The sequence below is a fragment of the Labrus bergylta genome, chromosome 21 (assembly GCF_963930695.1).
Source record: "Labrus bergylta chromosome 21, fLabBer1.1, whole genome shotgun sequence".
NCBI lineage: Eukaryota > Metazoa > Chordata > Actinopteri > Labriformes > Labridae > Labrus > Labrus bergylta.
In genome coordinates this window covers 7,585,913-7,605,806 of record NC_089215.1, presented here as the reverse complement: position 1 = coordinate 7,605,806, position 19,894 = coordinate 7,585,913, and the positions used below count along the sequence as shown (strand labels likewise).

Here is a 19,894-nt window from a genome sequence, read left to right as displayed (position 1 = left end):
ACCATAAAGGATTTAAAATGGTAAAAAAATGTGACACTTAATTGTTGGGAAATTGAATAGAAAACATATTTCCACAGGTAGAATTGCAGTTTTGCAATGTTTAAACGATTAGAGACCCCTCTTTCTAACATGGTTTAGTCCACTCTCCCTACGAGTTGACCGGCTTACATTGTGGCTCCGCAGCGCAAGATAAAGCAGTGTACATTGGAGCCAAAATGGCGGCTTCGGAGTGTCAGTTTCCTACCGCGCTGCTCCGTGGCTGCGCTTTAAGCGTCGCCCCGCCCACCCAGCGGCAACACGTGTTGTTGTGTGTTTGCAGCATGGCCTCGTCCGCGAAGAAGAGAGCAATAGGTTTGGGTGAAAACCCCGCGGATAGTGACGACAGCTCCGATGAGAATCCCGAGGACGACGATGAATCCGGAGAGGAGGACAGCGAGGCGTCAGAGGAGGAGATCAATGAGGTACAGTACACCGCACGGCACTGTGAATGAGATGCATGGCCTTGCTATTCGGCAAGCTAACTCAGCTGCAGGCTAATGGCAACAGGACGCTACCATTGAACTGTTTACTGACTAAAACTAAAACTAAATAGTTGACACATCTGCTTTGTTGTTGTTGTTGTGTCATATTCAGGAGGTCATTGTGGATTTTGAAGCCCACACCATTCTAAGCAGTGACTACAATGGCATCAAGAAGCTCTTGCAACAGGTGTGGAACAGTCTTCCATGTTTTGCCACTATATTATCATGCAAAGTCTTCAGATCACATTTACTGACTGTGATTGACTGATCATCCCTCTCACTGATGCCATGCTTGTTTTTCCAGGTGTTTCTGAAAGCTCATGTAAACACAGCAGAGATGACAGACCTCATCATTCAACAGAGTCATGTTGGAAGCGTCATCAAGGTGGGTGACCCTCAATAGTTGAAACTAATCTCCGGTTTTGCTTTTCAATTTAATTTACCTTATCCGACAGGTTTCTGAATTTTTGAATCATCTCATCTCTACTTGTTACTTCTGTTTTTATTTTTTTTTTATTTTTTTGATCTAGCAAGCCGAGGTGCCAGAGGACAGTGATGACGACGACCCGGATGAAGTGTTTGGCTTCATCTCCATGCTGAACCTTACAGAGAGAAAGGTAACACCTGTTGCCAACAACAACTATCTAAATATGCTTTAATTAAAATCTCTATAATGTTATTTTTTTGTATTATTTATGCATTTGGTCAATTATTACTAACTCTGTTTTTTTTTTTCACATCTTAGCAAACACCTGACTGAATATAATTTATATGTTTTAGCAGGTGAAGCTCTTTATTTAGATATGTGTGTGTGTGTGTGTGTTTGATGCAATTGTCAGGATGTGCAGTGTGTGGAGGAAGTGAAGGAGCTGATCGTGGACCAGTGTGAGAAGAACTCCACCCCCAGCATGACAGAACAGCTGGAGCAGATCCTCAGCGATACCAGCAAGCCTGTTGGTCTACTGCTGAGTGAACGCTTCATCAACGTGCCCCCACAGATCGCCCTCCCGCTTCACAAACAGCTCCAGTAAGCTCCACTCTGGTCCACCTCAGTGTCCTCTTCGGTATTTTGTCTTTCGGGGTATAATTAACACTAAAGGGCCTTTTGTCAAGCTGTCAAGCCCATTCATTGTCTATGTGTTGCTCTGTGCAATAGCGTAGCTGCGCCCCCGCCGAGCTACGTCTCGCTTGCCGTTCTTGCGCTGCGCTGAAGTTAACACATTTTTCAACTTGGGTGCAGCGCTCCGTGACGCCACCTCCACGCGTCAAATAGGAGGAAAGATTAGATCAGAACAAACGTTGTCCCTTTTTTCCTGAGCTCTAGTTTAAGTTCGTAAAGAAAGTGTTTTTATGGTTCTAATAGCCGAAGGTGTTTCTGTTTTATTTCAGAGTTATGAACTGTTAGAATAGTGTCCTTTTTTTTTTTTTTGTATGCAAAATCTGAATGTTCTCCTCTCCTTTAGGGATGAAATAGCTGAAGCTCAGAGGACAAACAAGCCAAGTGGGAGATGCCACTACTGTCTGATGATCAGCAAAACCTGCAAAGAGACGAGCAAGAATATTCCAGCCAGAGGAGGAGCTCCCAAAGATGAATACATGTTTGTCAATGCAGAAGAGGAATTCTTTTATGAGGTAAAAGCAGGAAAATGCTTACTTAATGTTTGATACTACACAGGGTGAGAACCACAAACAGTACTTGGGAAATATCACTTTTTTTTTTTTTTTTTTTTTATGAGCTAAAAAAGAAATTGCCTCAAGGCAGTGATTTTTGCACACAAATCATTTTTAAGAATTCCTCAGCCCTTCAAACAATACAGAAGTGATGCATAACCGCTTTATTTCTAAGTATTCCTGCATGTTGAAGTACCGTCTGTGTTCTCTTTACAGCAAGCCATCATGAAGTTCCACTACTCGGTCCAGGATGAAACAGACTCCTGTTTAAGCGGCAGGTGGTCGTTCGATGACGTCCCCATGAAACCTTTCAGAACGGTGATGCTGATACCAGCAGACAGAATGTCCGCTATCATGGACAAACTCAAAGAATACTTAACTGTGTAAACCTCACCATCTCTGTACACCATGAATATTCTTCAGTATGCTAACAAGAGACTTTAAATATATTCTCAGGAAAGGCAGTGTCAGTATCGTGATACAGCTTTTACAAACGTGTGCTTCACTTTAAGATCCAGCGTAGAAGAAAATGGACATATCACTGATAAAGCCAAATTATACAGCGATTAAGATCATGTGAATATAAATACAAATCCAGCACTAGCTTGTGCTTTTTTTTTCTTACAAGATTCTTTCTAACAAGATTATAAACTACAACCGTTGAATATGATGCACCTTTTGTATTAATGTCAACAGCTCAGAGTTCAGCCACATTTGTCACACAGCAGCTCCAGTTCTCTCTGATGACATCGCCCGGTGGAAAGCCGGTTTCACACGTTTGTCCATAACCTGAGCAGAAAGCAGTCTTTTGTGTAGTAAAAGAGCAAAACATGGATAGAACTGCCAAGAATTTCTGTAGATGCCCTGCCACTGACTATTAATAAACACAATTCTTTGCAATACTTCTCATTTCTTTAAACCTTACGTGTCATGTGAAAAGAAATGTACTCTTCCAACACATCTGGATTTGTCATTAAAACATGAAAATAAGTCAGTGAAAGGGTCCCTTTTAAACTGAATACCTGATAATGTGAACAGGAGGTAAGTATAGCTCTTCCTTTTTAAAGTACAGCAGCCCCTCTGCTGCTCATTAAAGTCTGAAAATCTCTAGTCTTCTTGTCAGGGCCCTCACATTTAAGACAGACTGTGCTGAAGTGCAGGAACAAACAGAAAAGCTGCCCAGATGTTTGCACAAGGAGGTTGGAAATGGTGTACTGGACCACGACTAATGAAAATTATTGCTATAATACAAATTGCAACATCCAATATCCAGTCAACTGTCTTTATTCCTGTACATGTGACCATCATACAACATTTTAAGCCATGTAATGTATTCATATTTCACACCCTGGGTTTGACTTTTACACATTTAGAAGCATTAGGAGATGCAATTACAGGCCAGATGTTCACATTTATAAATTCAGATCATTGAATCACACATCTGTCGTACGTTGGCGTCACCACTGCACAGCCACCGTTGGCATCACTGCCGACTGCGGTGGCTTTTTGTGTCTCATCATTCTGTTTGCTGGCTCCATCTGGTTCCAGCATGTCCTGCAGTATGTCTTTGCTTTCACTAGGGGGCAGATTGTAGAAGAAGTAGACTGGTGCAATTCGAAGGAACCTAAAATAGAATTAAGAGCAAGAAAATATTCGATTAATACAGATTTTTTTTTCCTATTAGGAAATCACAACAGACTTTTGAGTGAAAACAAAGATTAAATTTAGAAATGTGATTCAATGTCTCAGGTTAACTACAATAATAAAACATGTTTGCTGTATGAGGGGATAATTAATGACAACTCAATTGTAATCTCCTCGGTCACATCTGGCAATGAGCTGAAAAACGGGACTGGCTTACACTTGAGGGGAAATTTCAGAGACTGTTCTCATGCAGTTGTTCTCTGACAGGGTGTACTCGTGGAAAACAACCCATTCTGGCAGCCCCAGCTTGTGGGCTTGAGCCCCGTAGCTGGAGAGAGGGTGCACCTGGGCCATGTGCTTGTGTGTCAAAATGAAGTAGTTCCCTGATCCATCCACATCTCGAGCAATCTAAGAATAGGAAACACACTCTTAAGCTTAAATACAACTGCACTGCTGGAGGTAACATGTATTTAAAGCCACTGTGCTTGGATGTACCTGCATGAAGAAGCCAGCCAGCAGAGCTCTCTTGATGTTGTGGGTGTTGGTTTTGGTGCCAAAGGACGGCTCGGAGATGGGAAGCTCGATCCTGTTCAGAGTGTCAGTCAGCTCAGATCTGATGGACTCGGCTGTCTTCAGGGCAGAATGATCCAGGAAGTAGCCCAGGCACCACTTTTTGGCACTGAGGTCTGGAGGAAAAAAAAAAAGCATCTCATACGTTAAAGTATTGTTTTTCTCATACTTAAACTTAAACGAAATGATAAAGCTTAAGGGTGAATGCATCAGGGTAAATTGAAGCATGTTGACGAAACCTGCGAAACCCTGTTGAATAATAGATCAGACACTTAATTTTAAACATACACCAGAGAACTTTACTGAGTTCAGGTTGGTGCTGGGTCAGACAATGAAGAGTTTTCCACATCATCGGTTTGTCACTCCAGTAAGCTTTTGTTAACATCCTGACAGCAGATTGATTCTTCTCATTAACTGTCTCTTACATTGTTCTCTCTGGCATTGCTTGAAGGCGTTATATATATTTATGAGGGTGAAATGATCTCCCTCTGGGTGCTGGAACTTTCTGTGGCACTGGACTGCCTCATGGGTCATGCCAGCAGGCGGCTCCAGGAAACAGCTAGGTGCTAAAAAAGACAGAAAACAACAAGGTCAACTTTCCAGGAGACAAACAACTATCAGTGGGTTCAGAGAATATGCAGCTTTGTGCATCTGAAAAAAAAGCATCTGCTGAATCCATCAACCAATCGGAGGTTCTTCACCTGCTTGAAAGTACTTTTAAGAAGTCTTGCTCGGATTATCTGCACACTTATACCTGACAGCATAGCTGCTATTGTCAACATCTCGCTCACGCAGTCGTACTCGCAGGATGCTAGCAGAGCTTTGGCCATCTGGGGGTCCAGAGGGATTTCAGACATTATGATGCCAATTTCAGATAGGTTGCCATCATCATCCAAAGCTGCGAGGTAGTCCAGCTCTTCCAACGCCTGCATGAGACCCTCAGGATCTGAAACAAGGAATCAAACAGCATGGTTCAATAAAAAAAAAATAAAAAAAAGAAGAATCCAAAGCATTCAAACATTTTATTAATAAAGGGCCCACAATGCTGGTGAAATGCTGCTTTATGTGTCTAAACTGTAACAGCCACCAGCCACTCGCCGGGGCTGTTGCAGTTAAAATCGACAGGAAAATGAGTCGCTAGGATCACCCCTTGTTGCTGCTACAAGTATTATACAATGGTTTCTTGCTTGGTGTATAAAACTAAAATAAAGTGCTTTCAAACTTTTTTTTAAAACTCCTGAAAAACCACTGAAATTTTCGAGATGAGCTCCATGTGTGAGTTTCTCCTGCGAGTGCACTTAGTAATTTTTCTGTAAATAAATCAGAGTGAATTGATGTGAGACTGCATCAGGATATTATCAGGAGAATTCCCCTTGAGCCTTTTTACATAATGTCCTGGCCTGGGAGACCCCCACCTCCCCTCCCCGTCCACCGAGATTCGGGGACAGTCCTCCTGAAATTCAATCAAAATTTTCAGGAGTGCATATGTGGAAAAAGGCTCTTTAAAGAATAGAAAAGCAATCCTTGTGCTGGTAATTCAAACTTAGAGGCAGAAGTGGTGATATCTCAAAATGACTGTTTAGTAGATGAGATTAAATAATTGGGCTGAAAACATTATGGTGACTTGCTTCCGTGCCAAATTCTATTTGAATATTGAACAAGTATAGTAACTTTGGCCTACGTTTCCCCTTTATTGTACTGGTCGGGTGCTCCCCAAATGAGACATGTTGTATAATCACTAATGAGCTGGCCTCTTGTAGCCTCTTCTGTTCTTGTTAGGGTGGTTCAGAGCTCAGACAATAGCTAGTAGCAGGGTCCTGTCAGCTCAGCTTATTCACGGCTGACTGGGCCCAAACAGCTACACAGAGCAAATTCTGAACTTCCTCTGGACTAGACTTCCTCTAGCCAAAAACACACCCCTCCCATATACACCTCTCTGGCTGCATATTGGGTTGGGAACAAGATGTCATCTGTGGGAACCAGTAACTGGAGTTTAAAAATGTTTCAATGGTTAACTTCGGCAATTTTCACTTGCAGGCTTACCGGGCCTGTCGATGAAGTCACACTGCCCAAGGCCAGCTATCTCCATCCGTTTTAGAAAAAGGACAGTTGGTGTGATGTTGGACTCAAGGATCTGTGGGGAATTCTCTGCAGAAAGCTTGCTGTCTTCTGGATACAGGCAGAAGCATTTACCTAGAAAAATACATGGAAATTAATTCATGAAGGAGAAGAGTTGATACACTAAAATACCTTATTTGATTCATTCTGATGTTGCTACTCCAGCATTATTGTAGTCAAGTTGCCAGGATGTTTTCTGACTTGAAAATAATCATAAATTAACCCCTTCAAACTGGTGTCAGAATGTCAGGATTGTCATTCCTACCTGTTGGTCCAGAGAGCTGCTTACGTACATCTGCCTGACACTGACTGATGGGTCTCAGTACCTCTGAGTTGGCTCTTATTCTTGGATGGTACACCTACAAAGCCAACAAACAGTTCAATAAAAATCATCATATTACTTCTTTTTGGAAGATTTTTTAATTGTTGTATGTCCATAATACTTCACCAGCTTCTTCTGGACTCCTGTGTTGATGACAAAGTTGACAGACTCTGTAGGCCACCACATGTCCTCCCCCTGTTGGGTAGAGAGGAAAACCCTCCTGCAAACTGTGGCGCCTTGTTGCTCGGTCTGCACAGGTACTAATCGTCCCTGGACGGGGCACAGGACCACAGGGACCATCCGGCCCAGTTCTGCTCCAAGTCTGGTGCACTCTCGCTGGAGGATGGTGTAGGCAGAATGAACTTCCTGAAGAAGAGACGACAGGAAAATGTTTTAAACCAATCTCAGTTTAGGTCCAAAGAAAAAAAAAAAAAGGTAATAATCTCTCACCTCATTAGAGGCTAAAAACACGACAACATCTCCTTCCTCCTTGGTTCGGTGTATTTCGAGCACTAGTCTCAATGCAGAAAAGAAGTAGTCTTTGTTGCCACTGTTGCTGTGGACCACCCCAGCAGGTGTCGAGGCCTGTACACTGATGAGTGGGGCGCTGCCATAGCGGCTCAGGAGCTTGTCAGTCATTGGTGGGATGGCAAGGACCACCACTCTGAGCTCAGGCCTCTGCAGAAGGATGTCCTTGAGAAGACCCAGCAGTATGTCCGTGCATACAGTTCTCTCATGGGCCTGGTCAATGATGATAACTCCGTAGTGCTCCAGAAAAGGGTCCGACATCATCTCTCTAAGAAGCATATCGTCGGTGCAGTACCTGCAGGATAAAAGCATGGACTATATGAAACATGGACATAGTCTAAGTGACATCACCCTTTGGTTTCTAAAAAGGCATGATAAAGATCAGTGATAGTGGTGGCCATATTGGAAGTTCTGTATCTACCTGACTTTTGATTAAGCTAGAAATAGGCAGGCCTTCAGCCTCCTGGCAAACAGCTACAATGCACACACCTGTCAGTCAAATTTACCACGCCTCTAAATATGAAAATGTGTGCATAACTCTTAGCCTAGTAATTTAATAAAAATGGATGCCTTCTAATAAGATGTATCCTCTTAACAGTTTTTAGTACAACTAAAGAAACAAGCTTCAGAGACCAGTTTTCTTTTAAACCAGGCCGTGAGCATTTCTTCTTCTGTTGTAAAAATGGGCGCTCAAATATGGGTCCCCTAATGGGGATTCCTTGGCTTTTGCAGCCAGTCTCAAGTGCACTCTCGAAGACTGTAGTTTTGTGCAATTCCACGTTGGCTTCAATTTTTCAACACTGGAGGTAACAGCTTGGATAAAAGCCATCACAGGAGTCTACAGTGGAGATATACAAGAGCAAGATTTCTCTTTTTTTTTTTTTTTTTTTTTAACAGCCCAAAGTGGCAACTTAATGACAATGGCTACACTTCTCAGAATACTTTTGAGTGTGTTGCTTTAAAGACATCATCAGTGCACAAACTGTCCGAGGCCCTGCAGACACCTTAGCATATTTCCACTCATATGGCAATGATATGCGGCACATGAGTGGACCAGACCGGCATAAGCCACTCATGTGCATAACCCACACAATGCAGCGTTAGTGCATGTAAGTGAGGGGCGTGGCATATGAGGGAGCACACAGGGAAGGGCACTGAGCACTGAGTGAATGCTACTTTCAAACTTGTGCGAGTTTTAAAAAATTACTAACCCTGCCTTTAATTTCCGCACTTTAACTATTTCCACAAGAAATACCTGCAGGTGCAATATATTGGTCACTTTGTTGGTACGTTGACATAAAATCAGGTACCTTCTGCTAGAATTGGTTGTGTGTGTGTGTGTGTGTGTGTGTGTGTGTGTGTGTGTGTCTACCATGCTTGACAGTTGGTGACACGGTAAAGAGAGATAAAGAGTGGTGAAGGTGATATTAAATTGACATTCAGTGAGTTGCTGACAGCCGTGAAATGGACGGACTGGGAGCTTGTCAACAGACCTCAGAATAGTGTCGGAGGAGCAGCAGGTCTCGTGAGGGATGGTGTAACCCACTTCATGGCCGATGTTGACGTCCATTTCATCAGCGACACACAGAGCCAGATCTACAGCCTGCTGTCTGCTGGTTTGCGTGCACACAACTCTGCCGCTCTGGTACTGAGCAGACAGACAGATCTCTGCACACCACTGAGGGATCTGAAAAGGGAAGCCATATATCATTGTAGGTTTGTGGCCTACTCTCAAGTCAAAACCAAATATTTTCAAACTGGAATTTCCACAATTGTACCGACAGCTTTTGTTTGAAGGACGACACAAAACAAACAGGGACAGGAGCTATTATACGGTATTATTACTCATAATGCAAACATTGCTTTGGCAGCATGGAGGGGCTCAAGCGGACAGGGGCTTAACAGCAGGAGGTCCCCTAACACCCCTGCTGGAGCCTTTGTGAAGCCTGCTTGTCAAGAGCTTGGACAGCCTGACAGTGACAACAGCATCTGCTGAGCTGGGCAGCATGGTCACACAACAAGCTCACATAATGGCACTACCTCTGTGACATAACAGAGTTTAAAAAAAAAAAAAAATACTGTCACAGAACCAGAACTTTGAAAGAAAGAAGTTGTAGTGTTAACATGAGCTCTGTTAAGACTTGGCAGGGAAAACACATTAAAAGGGTTAACTTCACATTATAATCAAATCAGGGCTGATGCCTGAGTCTGCTAACTGAATGCAAGTCATGCAAATTGAGTTAGAGTTTGGTATTTGAGTCCAGTCTGAAGGAAGTCAACCTAAAGAGAGGCATATTATTCTTTATCTTTTTAAACTCGTAAGGAAGATTTTTGACCAGCTTTCACGAGTGAGATTTCAAGCACTCCCAAGAAAAACAAATCAAAGTTGGAGTTTAAATATTTGATTCTAACACAACGTTTTAATCCTCCCCTCTTCCCAATAAAACATTCAAGTTATTCGTTCAATCTTACCTGTGTACTCCGCCCAGTCTTTGCCATCCCAGACAGAACAACCAGCTGGTTCTTAACCAGAGCATCTTCAAACTCGTGCCTGACCTTCCACACAGGCAGAGTCTTCCTCTTTTTCAGTAATTTGTAGTAACGGGAGGAAAAGGGCAATCCGTCGAACAGATTTATCTCCAGGTCATCTCCGAAGCCAAATAAACCGTCCGCAGGACATTCCTCACTCTTTGAGTGAATGTCAGGCTCAGCGGGATTGATTTTCTCCGACATGGTTTAACAGAATATTGTCATATGTTCATCCAGACAAGGGCGCAAACTGGGCTAGTGTCCGGCTGCAGCTACGGATCCATTTTTATTTTGATCGAAAATAAACGATCCGCCTTCAAGCAGTCTATCACTTAGAACTTTTGCTTCTACTAGAACAGTAATAAGGCTACCAGAATTGCTAGACTCGTTTTCTTACCTTATGAAACTAAGGCTATAACTTGTTCAGAGTCTGAAGCGGTTCTGTTTCGGGGCTGGCTGGCTGACTGGCAGTGCGCACCTGCGCGTAATTTCTCGCCAGCGTGGCTTCAAGCGTGTTTCTGTTTGCATAGATATTTTATATTCAACTCCGAGCCATGTTCACTAGCCTGTCATAATCTCTTGTGTTTAAACCCAGCGTGTTTGGATGGCTCAATGTAGCCTATCAGGTGTCAATCAGGCGTCAATCAGGCGTTTTACCACCAGCAGAAAGTTCGATTCTTTAATATAATGTCGCCTACAGGTGAAGTGTGCTCATGCAGCCGCTGCAATCGCACACTGCTTTCAATTGGAGGAAATATCCTTTACCTAACCTAAACCACCTGTATGTAGATCCAGGATAGATAACTTGCCTGCAGCGATACGGAGTGGGACTGATGGTGGACGAAGCCCTTCTGTTCCACGACCGTAAATGCCTCCTCAGTGAGCCCCCGTGTTTTACCCTAACTCAAACTTTCTTTTACGTTGAACTTCTCAACTGTCATGAGGCATCAGGAGAACATAGCGGAGTAAACAATCATTGTATGTGTTTGTGATGTGATGTTTCTTCTTCACCATGACAGGGTGTCTCTGCAGAGTGGAATCATCCTAATAAACTGCTATCGGAAATAGTTCTTCGTAGTGTCAGCGGCGGCGGAAGGGAGGGGCTGCGAGGGGCTGAAAAAAGCTGAGCCCCCCTTCCACAGTCACCTGTATTGAAAAATATATATGGTATTAAAAAAAAAAAATCATCAGGCTTACTTTAGGTTACGAATAAAATAAAATGTGAAGTTATATTTTTGCTGATGTCCCATTTGAAGTTACCTCTGCTGATTCCCGCGAGCTTTTTATGGTTGTTTGAATGATTGCAAGTGCGGGACAATGTGCCCGCAGTTTTATATACATGTATACAGTTTCTACAGCTGAGGATAACTTGCAAGTGTATACATGCCTTTCACACATATTAAGATTTCTTTCTTCTCACATTGAAGGTTATGACTGCTGGCAGGAATTACGTCATGTGCTTTTAAGAGAGATGTCTGGGACACCAGTTCAAAAAGATAACGAGAGACATCCTAGGGTGTGACAGTCCAGACTTACATTTATTTTAATGTTACGTTCATGGAGCTAGTTTGGTCAGGCTCAGGTAGCTCATTCAGTGAGCCAAGGTGAGGGTCAGCTCTTTTTTGCTCAAAAGTTGTGAGCGAAAAATACATTTGCTCAGTTTGATTTCAGATTAATCTACGATTCAAGTTCAGGGACGCTTCGTCTGATCAGTAGCAGTAAAATAATCGTATTGACTTGACATCCATTCCACCTTAAGGTTTATTTATTTACTCCTTATGAAAACTTTGAAGAAACTGCTGAAACACTCAGGACTCTTGAAATAAGGTAAGCAGATTCAGATATTAAATTAGTTATTTTAAAAGTTATAAAACCTCAAACCTTCCCGAATATAAAGTCTGTAGAATGTAGAATGTGAATGTGAAACTGCATTTGAGCTTTCAGTCATCTGGTAGCAATTTGGCTCAAGTATAAAAGAAAAGTCAGAGGCTCTTTAATGTGTGTAAATATTAAACTATTGAAGTTTTTAAATGGGAGAGAGTTTGAAATCTTTCAGCGTATTCTTCAAACTAGGACTATTTGAGATGCGGCACAGTTTGAGTGCATGAGTCAACTGCTATAAAAAATGCTTTTTTGCATAAATAAATACATGCTGTGAAAAAGTAAAAGATCGGCACACATATCAATCACAACTTAAACCATCTGTGTTAAAAAAAAACAGTTTTACTGAGACTGTTTGAGTGTTGAAAATACTCAGACTACACACTGACATTTGAAATTTTTATGATGTATCAAACAATCATATAAAAAAGCATTTTCCATAGACATGTGTTCACCTGTAACACAACATACAAGAACTTAAATGGACAAAAAGGTGCAGTCAGGTGACTGCCTGTTTGTACAAGGACACAGAGCATTGAAAAAGAAGCATATAAACAAAGCAAGGCATGTACACGTAGTGTAGTATTAAAAACAGAACAGTATAAAAAGTAACAAAAGTCAGATATTAGCCAACACATTTTTTTTTAACAAGAGCTGGGCTTTAAAGGAAATGTTGCTTTGATGAAAAGTGAATATATGCTGCATGGCAATCCAGTTAAACAATAAGTCTGCATTTTTTTCTGATGAACAAAGCACTGTTTAAAGGTCACATATTATGAAAAATACACTCTACCATGTTTTTCAAAACACTAATGTGTCCCTAGTCCGTTTACAAACCCCCCAATTATGAGAAAAGTCCATCCTCCTTTGCCTTTTCCCTGTTTGGAGATTTCACTTTGTGACATCACAAAGGGAAGTAACCCCTCCCCCAGGTGGTATGACCCTCCCACAGCTAGGTGTTTGTTCTGCCCTCTGAGTCCGCCTTCTCAATGTCAACAATTGGGCATGGTGCAAGAAAGCCCAAGCCTCCCTAGGCCTTCCAGAGAGGGGCGTGGTTGAACACAGCTCACTTGCATTTAAAGCTACAGACACAGAAACAGCCTGTTCTGAGCAGGGCTGAAATAGAGAATCATAGTGGATTTTGAGCAAGAAACTTCACAGACATGTTTTGGGGACCTCAGAGACTTATTTAAACTTGTTGAAAAAAAGTGTAATAGGTGACCTTTAATTACCAGAAATCTGATTTATGCATGAGTTTGAGTCTGGCATGTTAAATGAGTTAAAATAAACAAAAGCTAAATAAAAAGGTAGAATACTAGAAAATGAATAACTGCAAGATAAGTGCATACGTCCTTTATGTCCCATCACAGATTCTAAAACCCCACATCACCCATTTAGAGCTCTCTAGAGTGCCTCCATGACGCCTTGAGAAAGTTCTCGTTGATTCCATGATTTGATCACACAAAGTCCTCAGCGTAGACAGGCACACGGGGGAAATAGTCAAAAACACATTTGTCACTTTTTCGGTCAAAGCAGAGCAAGATTTCAAAGGCGCTCTCTGCGGGATGAACGTTTCCTTGATTTTCTTGAGCTCAAACTCTGGTACCCACATCCCCAAAGTGAGCCTCTCACGGCTTGTTAAATCAAACAGAAATCAGTGATATTTCATTATTTCCTTACATGTGCAGAGGAATTCAAACACAACTTGAGCCGCCTCCACATTCGTAGAAAACTAGTCAGAACAGATGCAGCAAAACCACTTTTTTTTCTTCTTCTTCTGTGGTTGTTTCAAGCCTCATCAGACTGGCTCAAAGCTGCTACACATTAACCTTCAGGGAAAAAAATGTATTATCTTCACAATCAAGTGTTCTCAAGTGAAGTCATTGCACACGTCTCTTTTTCTCCTCATAAAGTTATGGGAACAAAACAGATAAAATAAAGATGTAAAGTGTTCCCTTCATTAAAAGACATTTCTCAAAAACATTCCTGCAATCACAATTTCACAGATTTGTGTTTTTTGTTTTTGTTTTGTTAAAATCTCCTATCACTCGTCTTGATGAACATCAATTGATAAAAAAAAAAAAAAAAAAAAAAAAAAAAAAAATGCTGTAAAACACAAATTTCATGTTGCTTCCGTGTAGTAAAAGTGTCTGGCACAGTGCACTGCGTGGCAATAAATACAGAATATAAATACTTTACATGTACCTGAGCTCAGACTCGTAGCACCATTCAGAGACAGAGCACCAAAAGGGACACGGCAGGTCTACTGATCCTCAGAGAAGCCGACATCTTTTTAAGGTTTTCAGAGTTTTCATAGTGCAAATTTCTTTTTCTTTTTCTTTTTTAAGTGTCTTGTCACAACAATGTCCCCTTGGTCCAAAGTCTCAGCTGCTGTATTTAATGTTGGCAATTATGCAAGGCTTTGGTAGTGTTGGGGGCTGCTTGGGATTGGGTCTAGAGGAGGGAGAAAAGTGATTTAAAAAAAATTGATAGAGGGTAAAACAAGCGTCTTTTTTCCCCCAAATAAATGGGATGGATGGAACTCACCTGTTTGGGCGTGGGAGAGGGCGCACAGGTCTGGGTACAATAGATACGGCTGAAGGGCCACAAACTGCTGCCCTTGGCCCTTGGACTACAGAGGGACTTCGAATCAGGCGAGAGCTCCTTGGGTCAGCGGGAAGTGGTTTCTGAGGAGGGCTGGGCTTCTCCAACTCCTTGTAAAAAAAAAAAGATATAACAAAATGACTTGCTATCTCCAGCAGATGGCACTCTCAGTCACATAATAACAGCTCTTTCAGGCTTTAAGGGCAGCCCTGCCCATGCTACTTCATTGCAAGTAAAGGAACATGTCATGTGGTTTTAATCTTCTCTAAATGAGTCATGATACAGTCCTCGATCTGGACTCGATTCACTTCCTCCTCTCCTCTAGAGAGGGATCCTAAAACATCAGCAGAGGCGAAGGAGCCAAACAAGCAAACCTTAAAATCACCCGTTGAATCAGGTCTGCAGATTGACACCATGAATACTTAAAAAAAATGAATGTTGCCATTAAAGTTGCACACACTAAGTAAAGATGACAATGTAGTACAAGTCTCTCCCCTTTGCAAGTTTCTGCACTCTAGCAGTAAAGTTACTAATTCATCACATTGACAGCCATCACTGTCCTACGTGAGCCAACTCGAGCTCCTTCCAAAAATATCAGAAAAGTTTCAACAGGTAGTAAAGTGAAATGACACAAAATGTCGCTAAAGCTTCAAATGAGAATACGTTAAAACCACATCTCACGTATCCAAGCCTGTCTAAAAAATCTTTCAAGCTCCATCAGGTGAAGCTCTCCCTTTAGTTCAGACGTTACTCTCAGGCTCCCAGCAGAGAGCTTTCAGTGTGGGGAGGATAGAAAAAAAAAAAAAAAAAGGTTCTGTCAACTTCTTAAAGCTGCCAAACAGCTGCTTAAATCGCTGTGGGTGAAGTCTGCCGCCAACATGCTTCACTTTCAGATTCACACTTTGACATTAAGTAGGAACATCTGAGAGGGGAGAGCCACTTCCTCAAGTCAAACATTTGCACTGAGCCGCAGTTCTTCACCTGATGTACAGGGGTGTGATGACCCTTTGCAAAGCTGAATGGAGTTCTTTGAAACTAAAGACTCTTTGGGGGGCCATTTTCTGCCATTATTGGATCAGACAGTTGAAGAGAGAGAGGACATGTTGGGAGGAGAGAGAGGGGGATGACATGCAGCAAAGGTGATCAGATTTGAACTGGACTGTAGCCTCTGTACATGGGGCGCCACATAACAGCTAGGCTATCCTGCGCCCCTGAAACTAAAGTCCTGTATACTATTTATTTTTTTTGGGGGGGGGCTTTTTAATGTAGAGATAAAACAGTGGATAGATTAGGAAACTGGAATGAGAGAGTGGGGAATAAAATGTGGCAGAGAGTCAAAGGTCAGAGTTGAACCTGGGGCGCCTGCTTCAGGACTGTAGCCTTGACTACATGAGGCACATGATGTAACATCTAGGCTTTCTGGCACCCCCTAAAGTAAAAAAAAACCATATTAAAGTGATTTGGAGCAGAACTTTAATTAGTGTGACCCCGGGACAGAACAGATAGCTGCAGGCTATGTAGCTGAACCTGGAATATTAATGACACAATGTGTGCGATGACGTTTCCCTTTCACCTGTGGAGTTCACTGTTTACAACCACTACATAAATGTCTAATAAATGCCATCCCACATTACTGTGTTCTATAGCCATGACATTCCTTCATATCATATATGTTATTATAGGTGGTTAAAGGCAAAGTTAACATTAGTGTGCACTGTCTCTCAAACTTTAGGCATCTCAAAGGTTTACAAAATACTTCAATAAATAAATACACAACGATTGTTTATCTTCAGGATGGGGTGACATCTTCAGATAACTTGTGTTGTCTGACCACACCTCAAAACAAAAAGCAAATAAACGTATGGTGACACGACAGCTTTAAAACTTTTTTGTTGATGTGAGCGCCACCAAGTTCACACTGCTTTCAGAGAGGGAACAATTCCACTGATTTGACTGCAAATATAAAATATTATGAGTTGAAATCAAAACGAACGTCTTCAAGGTGGATTTAGCAGGAGTGTTTGTACACTGATTTGACAACGCAGAGGTTCCACATCAACCGTCGATAATGGCTACTAGTTAAGCTGAAGGATATTTCAGGCTCTCGTATTGATTTTCATGTTTTTCATCAATTCCCTAACTTATTATCGTCATCCCCCCTCTGTCTCTGTATTGTCTTTTCTCTCTGTCGATTATATCCTCTCTCTCTCTCTCTCTCTCTCTCTCTCTCTGCGACTCTCTGCTTGACTCTCCCACAGAGTACAAGTCAAACCGGATTAAAGGCAAATAAGAGTCTTTGAAAATCCCTGAGTTAGAGGGATTTAACAGCAGGAACCTCTGCCATTCTCTCCCCCTCAGCTTTGACAGCCTTGCAACACGAGGAGCTGAACTCGGCCCAACACCAGTGGCAGCAAATGTGCCACCATGTGATATTTAGACACACTTTCTCACTCCAGTTGCTGTTTCATCTTTTCCGTCCCTCCCCCGCCCGTCCCCTGAAAGTCTGGCTCCATTTTCAATATTTATGTGGCGGTTTTGTAACGCAGAATTGAAGTTTCGCTTGGGTGAGGCTAGCTCCTGGGTTAACCTCGTTATTTTATGGGACTGTGAATAACTGTCAGCGTGCATGCAGTATAGAAGACACACCAGAACCATGAAAGAAACACCCATTTGAAGGTGCAGTGAACAAAACTGTCTCACCCGGACCTGGCGGAGGAATTACAGCATGTTAACATCATCAAATAAAAAGTGTCTGACTGTGGAAACGGAGAACTCACTCACCATGACCATCCTGCAGGAGTTATGGCGCGATGTGTTTCGAAACGGCGCCCCGCGGGGTGCGACGTGGATGTGAGGCGGAGGCACAGGAGGTCTTGGCTGCACGGGGCCGGGGGAGAGGGACAAGGTGAGTGATAGGGGGACCGGGTGGCTGAGGTGAACTGGAGGGCACAGGGGCAGTCTGTGCAGGCTGTGGTGGGAGGGGTAAGGGGCTGGTGGGAGCAGCGCCTCGGGCCCCCGGTGAGGAGGCTGCAGAAGAAGATGAAAGACAGAAAGGGGTTGGTCAGAAGAGAAAGCGTCTGCTTCCTATCAGAAACAGTCATGTTAAACCATCTCCTCTTCCTGCGCTCGTCTTCCTGACGTTGTCAAAGATATATAAATCAAACGTTCCCCCCCCCTTTTTTTTTTTTTAGCTTGCTCAATTTTTCCCCTCAAACTCCTCTTCAGGTAACCTTTAAAAAAGGCCTCAATCAAAGGTGGAGGCAGCTAAAGAGCCCACACACACTCCTGTTGAGACCGGTCAGACAGAGAATAGAGCCAAGAAATGACTCTGTCAGGCATGAAGACACAGCCAGATGTGCACACACACACACACACACACACACACACACACAATGCAGCACACAAAGCATGGCCACGGCTGTTTAACGCAGCTCGCTCCGCCTGGAAAATGACCTAACCTACACTGTGCTGACATCAAACAGCCTTACATCCTTTCTCTTCTTACCGTTGACCCCAAATGAAAACCACATGCGACTAACTGAAAACACCAAACTCATGCTAATGCGCAACAGCTTTTCCCCCCCTCACCCACTGTGTGCCACCATGAATCGCAAATGTCAGTCCTGACACAGCTGCAGAGATCGATCACAGGCCTCTTCCCATTATAAAGCATGTCAAGGCAGTAATAAAGTAGTTAAGAGACACGGGCATGTAGGAATAACAGGGGGGGAGGGGGAGACATGCAACTATCAGCAACAGGATGACTCTACATCTGAAGTGAGCAGCCAGTAAACATTCTTCATGTGCAGATGATCAATTTCTGTCTTAACAGACAGCTGTTACAGAAAAGAAATGTATTCAAGTGTCAGGAACGCGCAGACTCCATTATCGCAACCTCCTCCACATGTGCACAAACAGAAGGGAGGATTTAATTGGATTTGAATGAGCTGCCATTTGTGTGAAAACAACACGTCAATCCTGCTGAGGATGATATGTGAAGAGCATTACAGAGCGCCGGTTGATCCTGCGTTCGTTTAAAGTCAGATACCGTCCTGAACATGTCTAATCTGTGTGTCCGTGGACGGCTTGTCGACTAAGACATGTGTCGTAGTGACCTTGAAGATGGTGGCGCCGTGGGGGACGGGCGGAGCTGGCCGTGACGGAGACGTGCTCGCCGACGGGGGCTGGTTAAGAGGGGATGGTCCGCTGATCGCACCGCTCACAGATCTGGAGAAGAAAGAATGAATTAAACATATTCTGTGATATTTACAAATGATTCAATGACGGTGTTTCTAAAATGAATTACCTGAGCTTCTCCAGATGGTTCTTCTTGCTGGTGAAGAGGAGGCCGAGGAGGGTTTTCCTCTTGATGCAGATGATCAGAGCCGCTCCCAGGACAGTGAGGAGAGCGACCAGGATGCCCACAGTCAGATTCCTGCTGTCTGCTCGGGAAACACACAAGGATTGATCGAGTGATTGGTTTCTATTATTGTATTGTATTGTATTATGTATAAATAATCTGCCCAGCCCCAAACAAATTTAGAAGAAACCATTAAGTATGTAAGAAAAAGCAGGACTCAAAGACGACTCATACATCATCACATGCGCACGCTCTGAAAACAAAAGCGAGTCATCCTGTGATTCCACTGCACCGAAACATTAATATTTTAAAAATACACATTTCTTTGATTAAAGCTTTTCTTTTGATTTGTTATTTATGTTAAGAAGGAAAGTTTCTGACCAGAACTTTTAAATCAAATTTGATACAAGAAAACAAGTACTATATTAAACCACTATTTATTCTTAATTCACATAATCATCATTTTTTGTGTTTTATTCTTTTGTACTTATTCATTTGCATACTTTTATTTTAAAGGAAGAACGTGCAACCAGTAGACGTCGCCCTTGAGCACCAGCATGAAACCAAAACAAATTGCTGTCTGGCCACATCTCTGCCATAATGAAGCCTCCGCTCTCCTCCAGCGACACACCTTCAACCCCCTCTCCACTCGCCTTCACATGAAGGAGTTTTCCAATGGAACCCACCATGATTAGGCATCATTAAGCGCAAGCGGTGGGCAAAAATTGTCTTTTGCTCGAGCTGCAATTGCCCATGGCCTGCAGCAGCGTTGTGTTCGCAGGCTAATGTTAGCACACTTTAGTTAGCTCACAGCTTCAAATTGCACATTAATTGACACGGTCTGGCCGTGATATAAAATTGTTCCGTGACATCAAAATAAGCAGTGAGTATGTTATTCTTCTTCTCTCTAGTCTTTGACTAAAACAGCTTTTACACTCAAGGGGAGGAGTCAGCCTTCCAGTGCAATGTAAAGTTGATGTAAACACAGCTCTAACAACAACACAGCCAGCGGGACTCAGGCTTCTCCCTCATTGTAGACAGTCATGACTCAGAGAGACATTTACAGAGGAGATACTTGATTTATGCTCTGTTTATTTATTTGCACATCCTTCCTTTATCTTTAGAAGATGATGGATCCCAATTTCA

At 42.7% G+C, this 19,894-nt stretch overlaps 3 protein-coding genes across 3 annotated transcripts in view; 1 reads left to right on the top strand and 2 right to left on the bottom strand.

Moving 5' to 3' along the window:
• The first annotated feature begins 287 nt into the window (after positions 1-287).
• bccip (BRCA2 and CDKN1A interacting protein) lies at positions 288-3,092 on the top strand. The gene is made up of 7 exons (XM_020644727.3): positions 288-461; positions 634-708; positions 826-906; positions 1,052-1,138; positions 1,361-1,548; positions 1,985-2,153; positions 2,409-3,092. Exons 1-7 carry the CDS (start codon positions 321-323, stop codon positions 2,577-2,579), a joined length of 912 nt encoding a protein of 303 aa, XP_020500383.2. The 5' UTR covers positions 288-320; the 3' UTR covers positions 2,580-3,092.
• Positions 3,093-3,460: 368 nt separating this feature from the next.
• Positions 3,461-10,947, bottom strand: dhx32a (DEAH (Asp-Glu-Ala-His) box polypeptide 32a). Its single transcript, XM_020644737.3, has 11 exons — positions 9,847-10,947; positions 8,868-9,061; positions 7,297-7,669; positions 6,973-7,212; positions 6,790-6,883; positions 6,450-6,599; positions 5,161-5,352; positions 4,832-4,972; positions 4,332-4,522; positions 4,054-4,244; positions 3,461-3,816 (listed from the first exon to the last, which is right to left on the bottom strand). Exons 1-11 carry the CDS (start codon positions 10,105-10,107, stop codon positions 3,618-3,620), a joined length of 2,226 nt encoding a protein of 741 aa, XP_020500393.3. The 5' UTR covers positions 10,108-10,947; the 3' UTR covers positions 3,461-3,617.
• Positions 10,948-12,169: 1,222 nt separating this feature from the next.
• LOC109992202 (disintegrin and metalloproteinase domain-containing protein 12) overlaps positions 12,170-19,894 on the bottom strand; it is an 80,596-nt gene continuing 72,871 nt past the window's right edge. The window contains exons 19-23 of the mRNA XM_020644728.3: positions 18,695-18,830; positions 18,504-18,615; positions 17,170-17,415; positions 14,332-14,498; positions 12,170-14,238 (exon numbers count right to left, since the gene is read on the bottom strand). Coding sequence (XP_020500384.1) covers positions 14,169-14,238; positions 14,332-14,498; positions 17,170-17,415; positions 18,504-18,615; positions 18,695-18,830 — 731 coding nt within the window. The 3' untranslated portion in view covers positions 12,170-14,168. The remainder of the gene's footprint in view (positions 14,239-14,331; positions 14,499-17,169; positions 17,416-18,503; positions 18,616-18,694; positions 18,831-19,894) is intronic.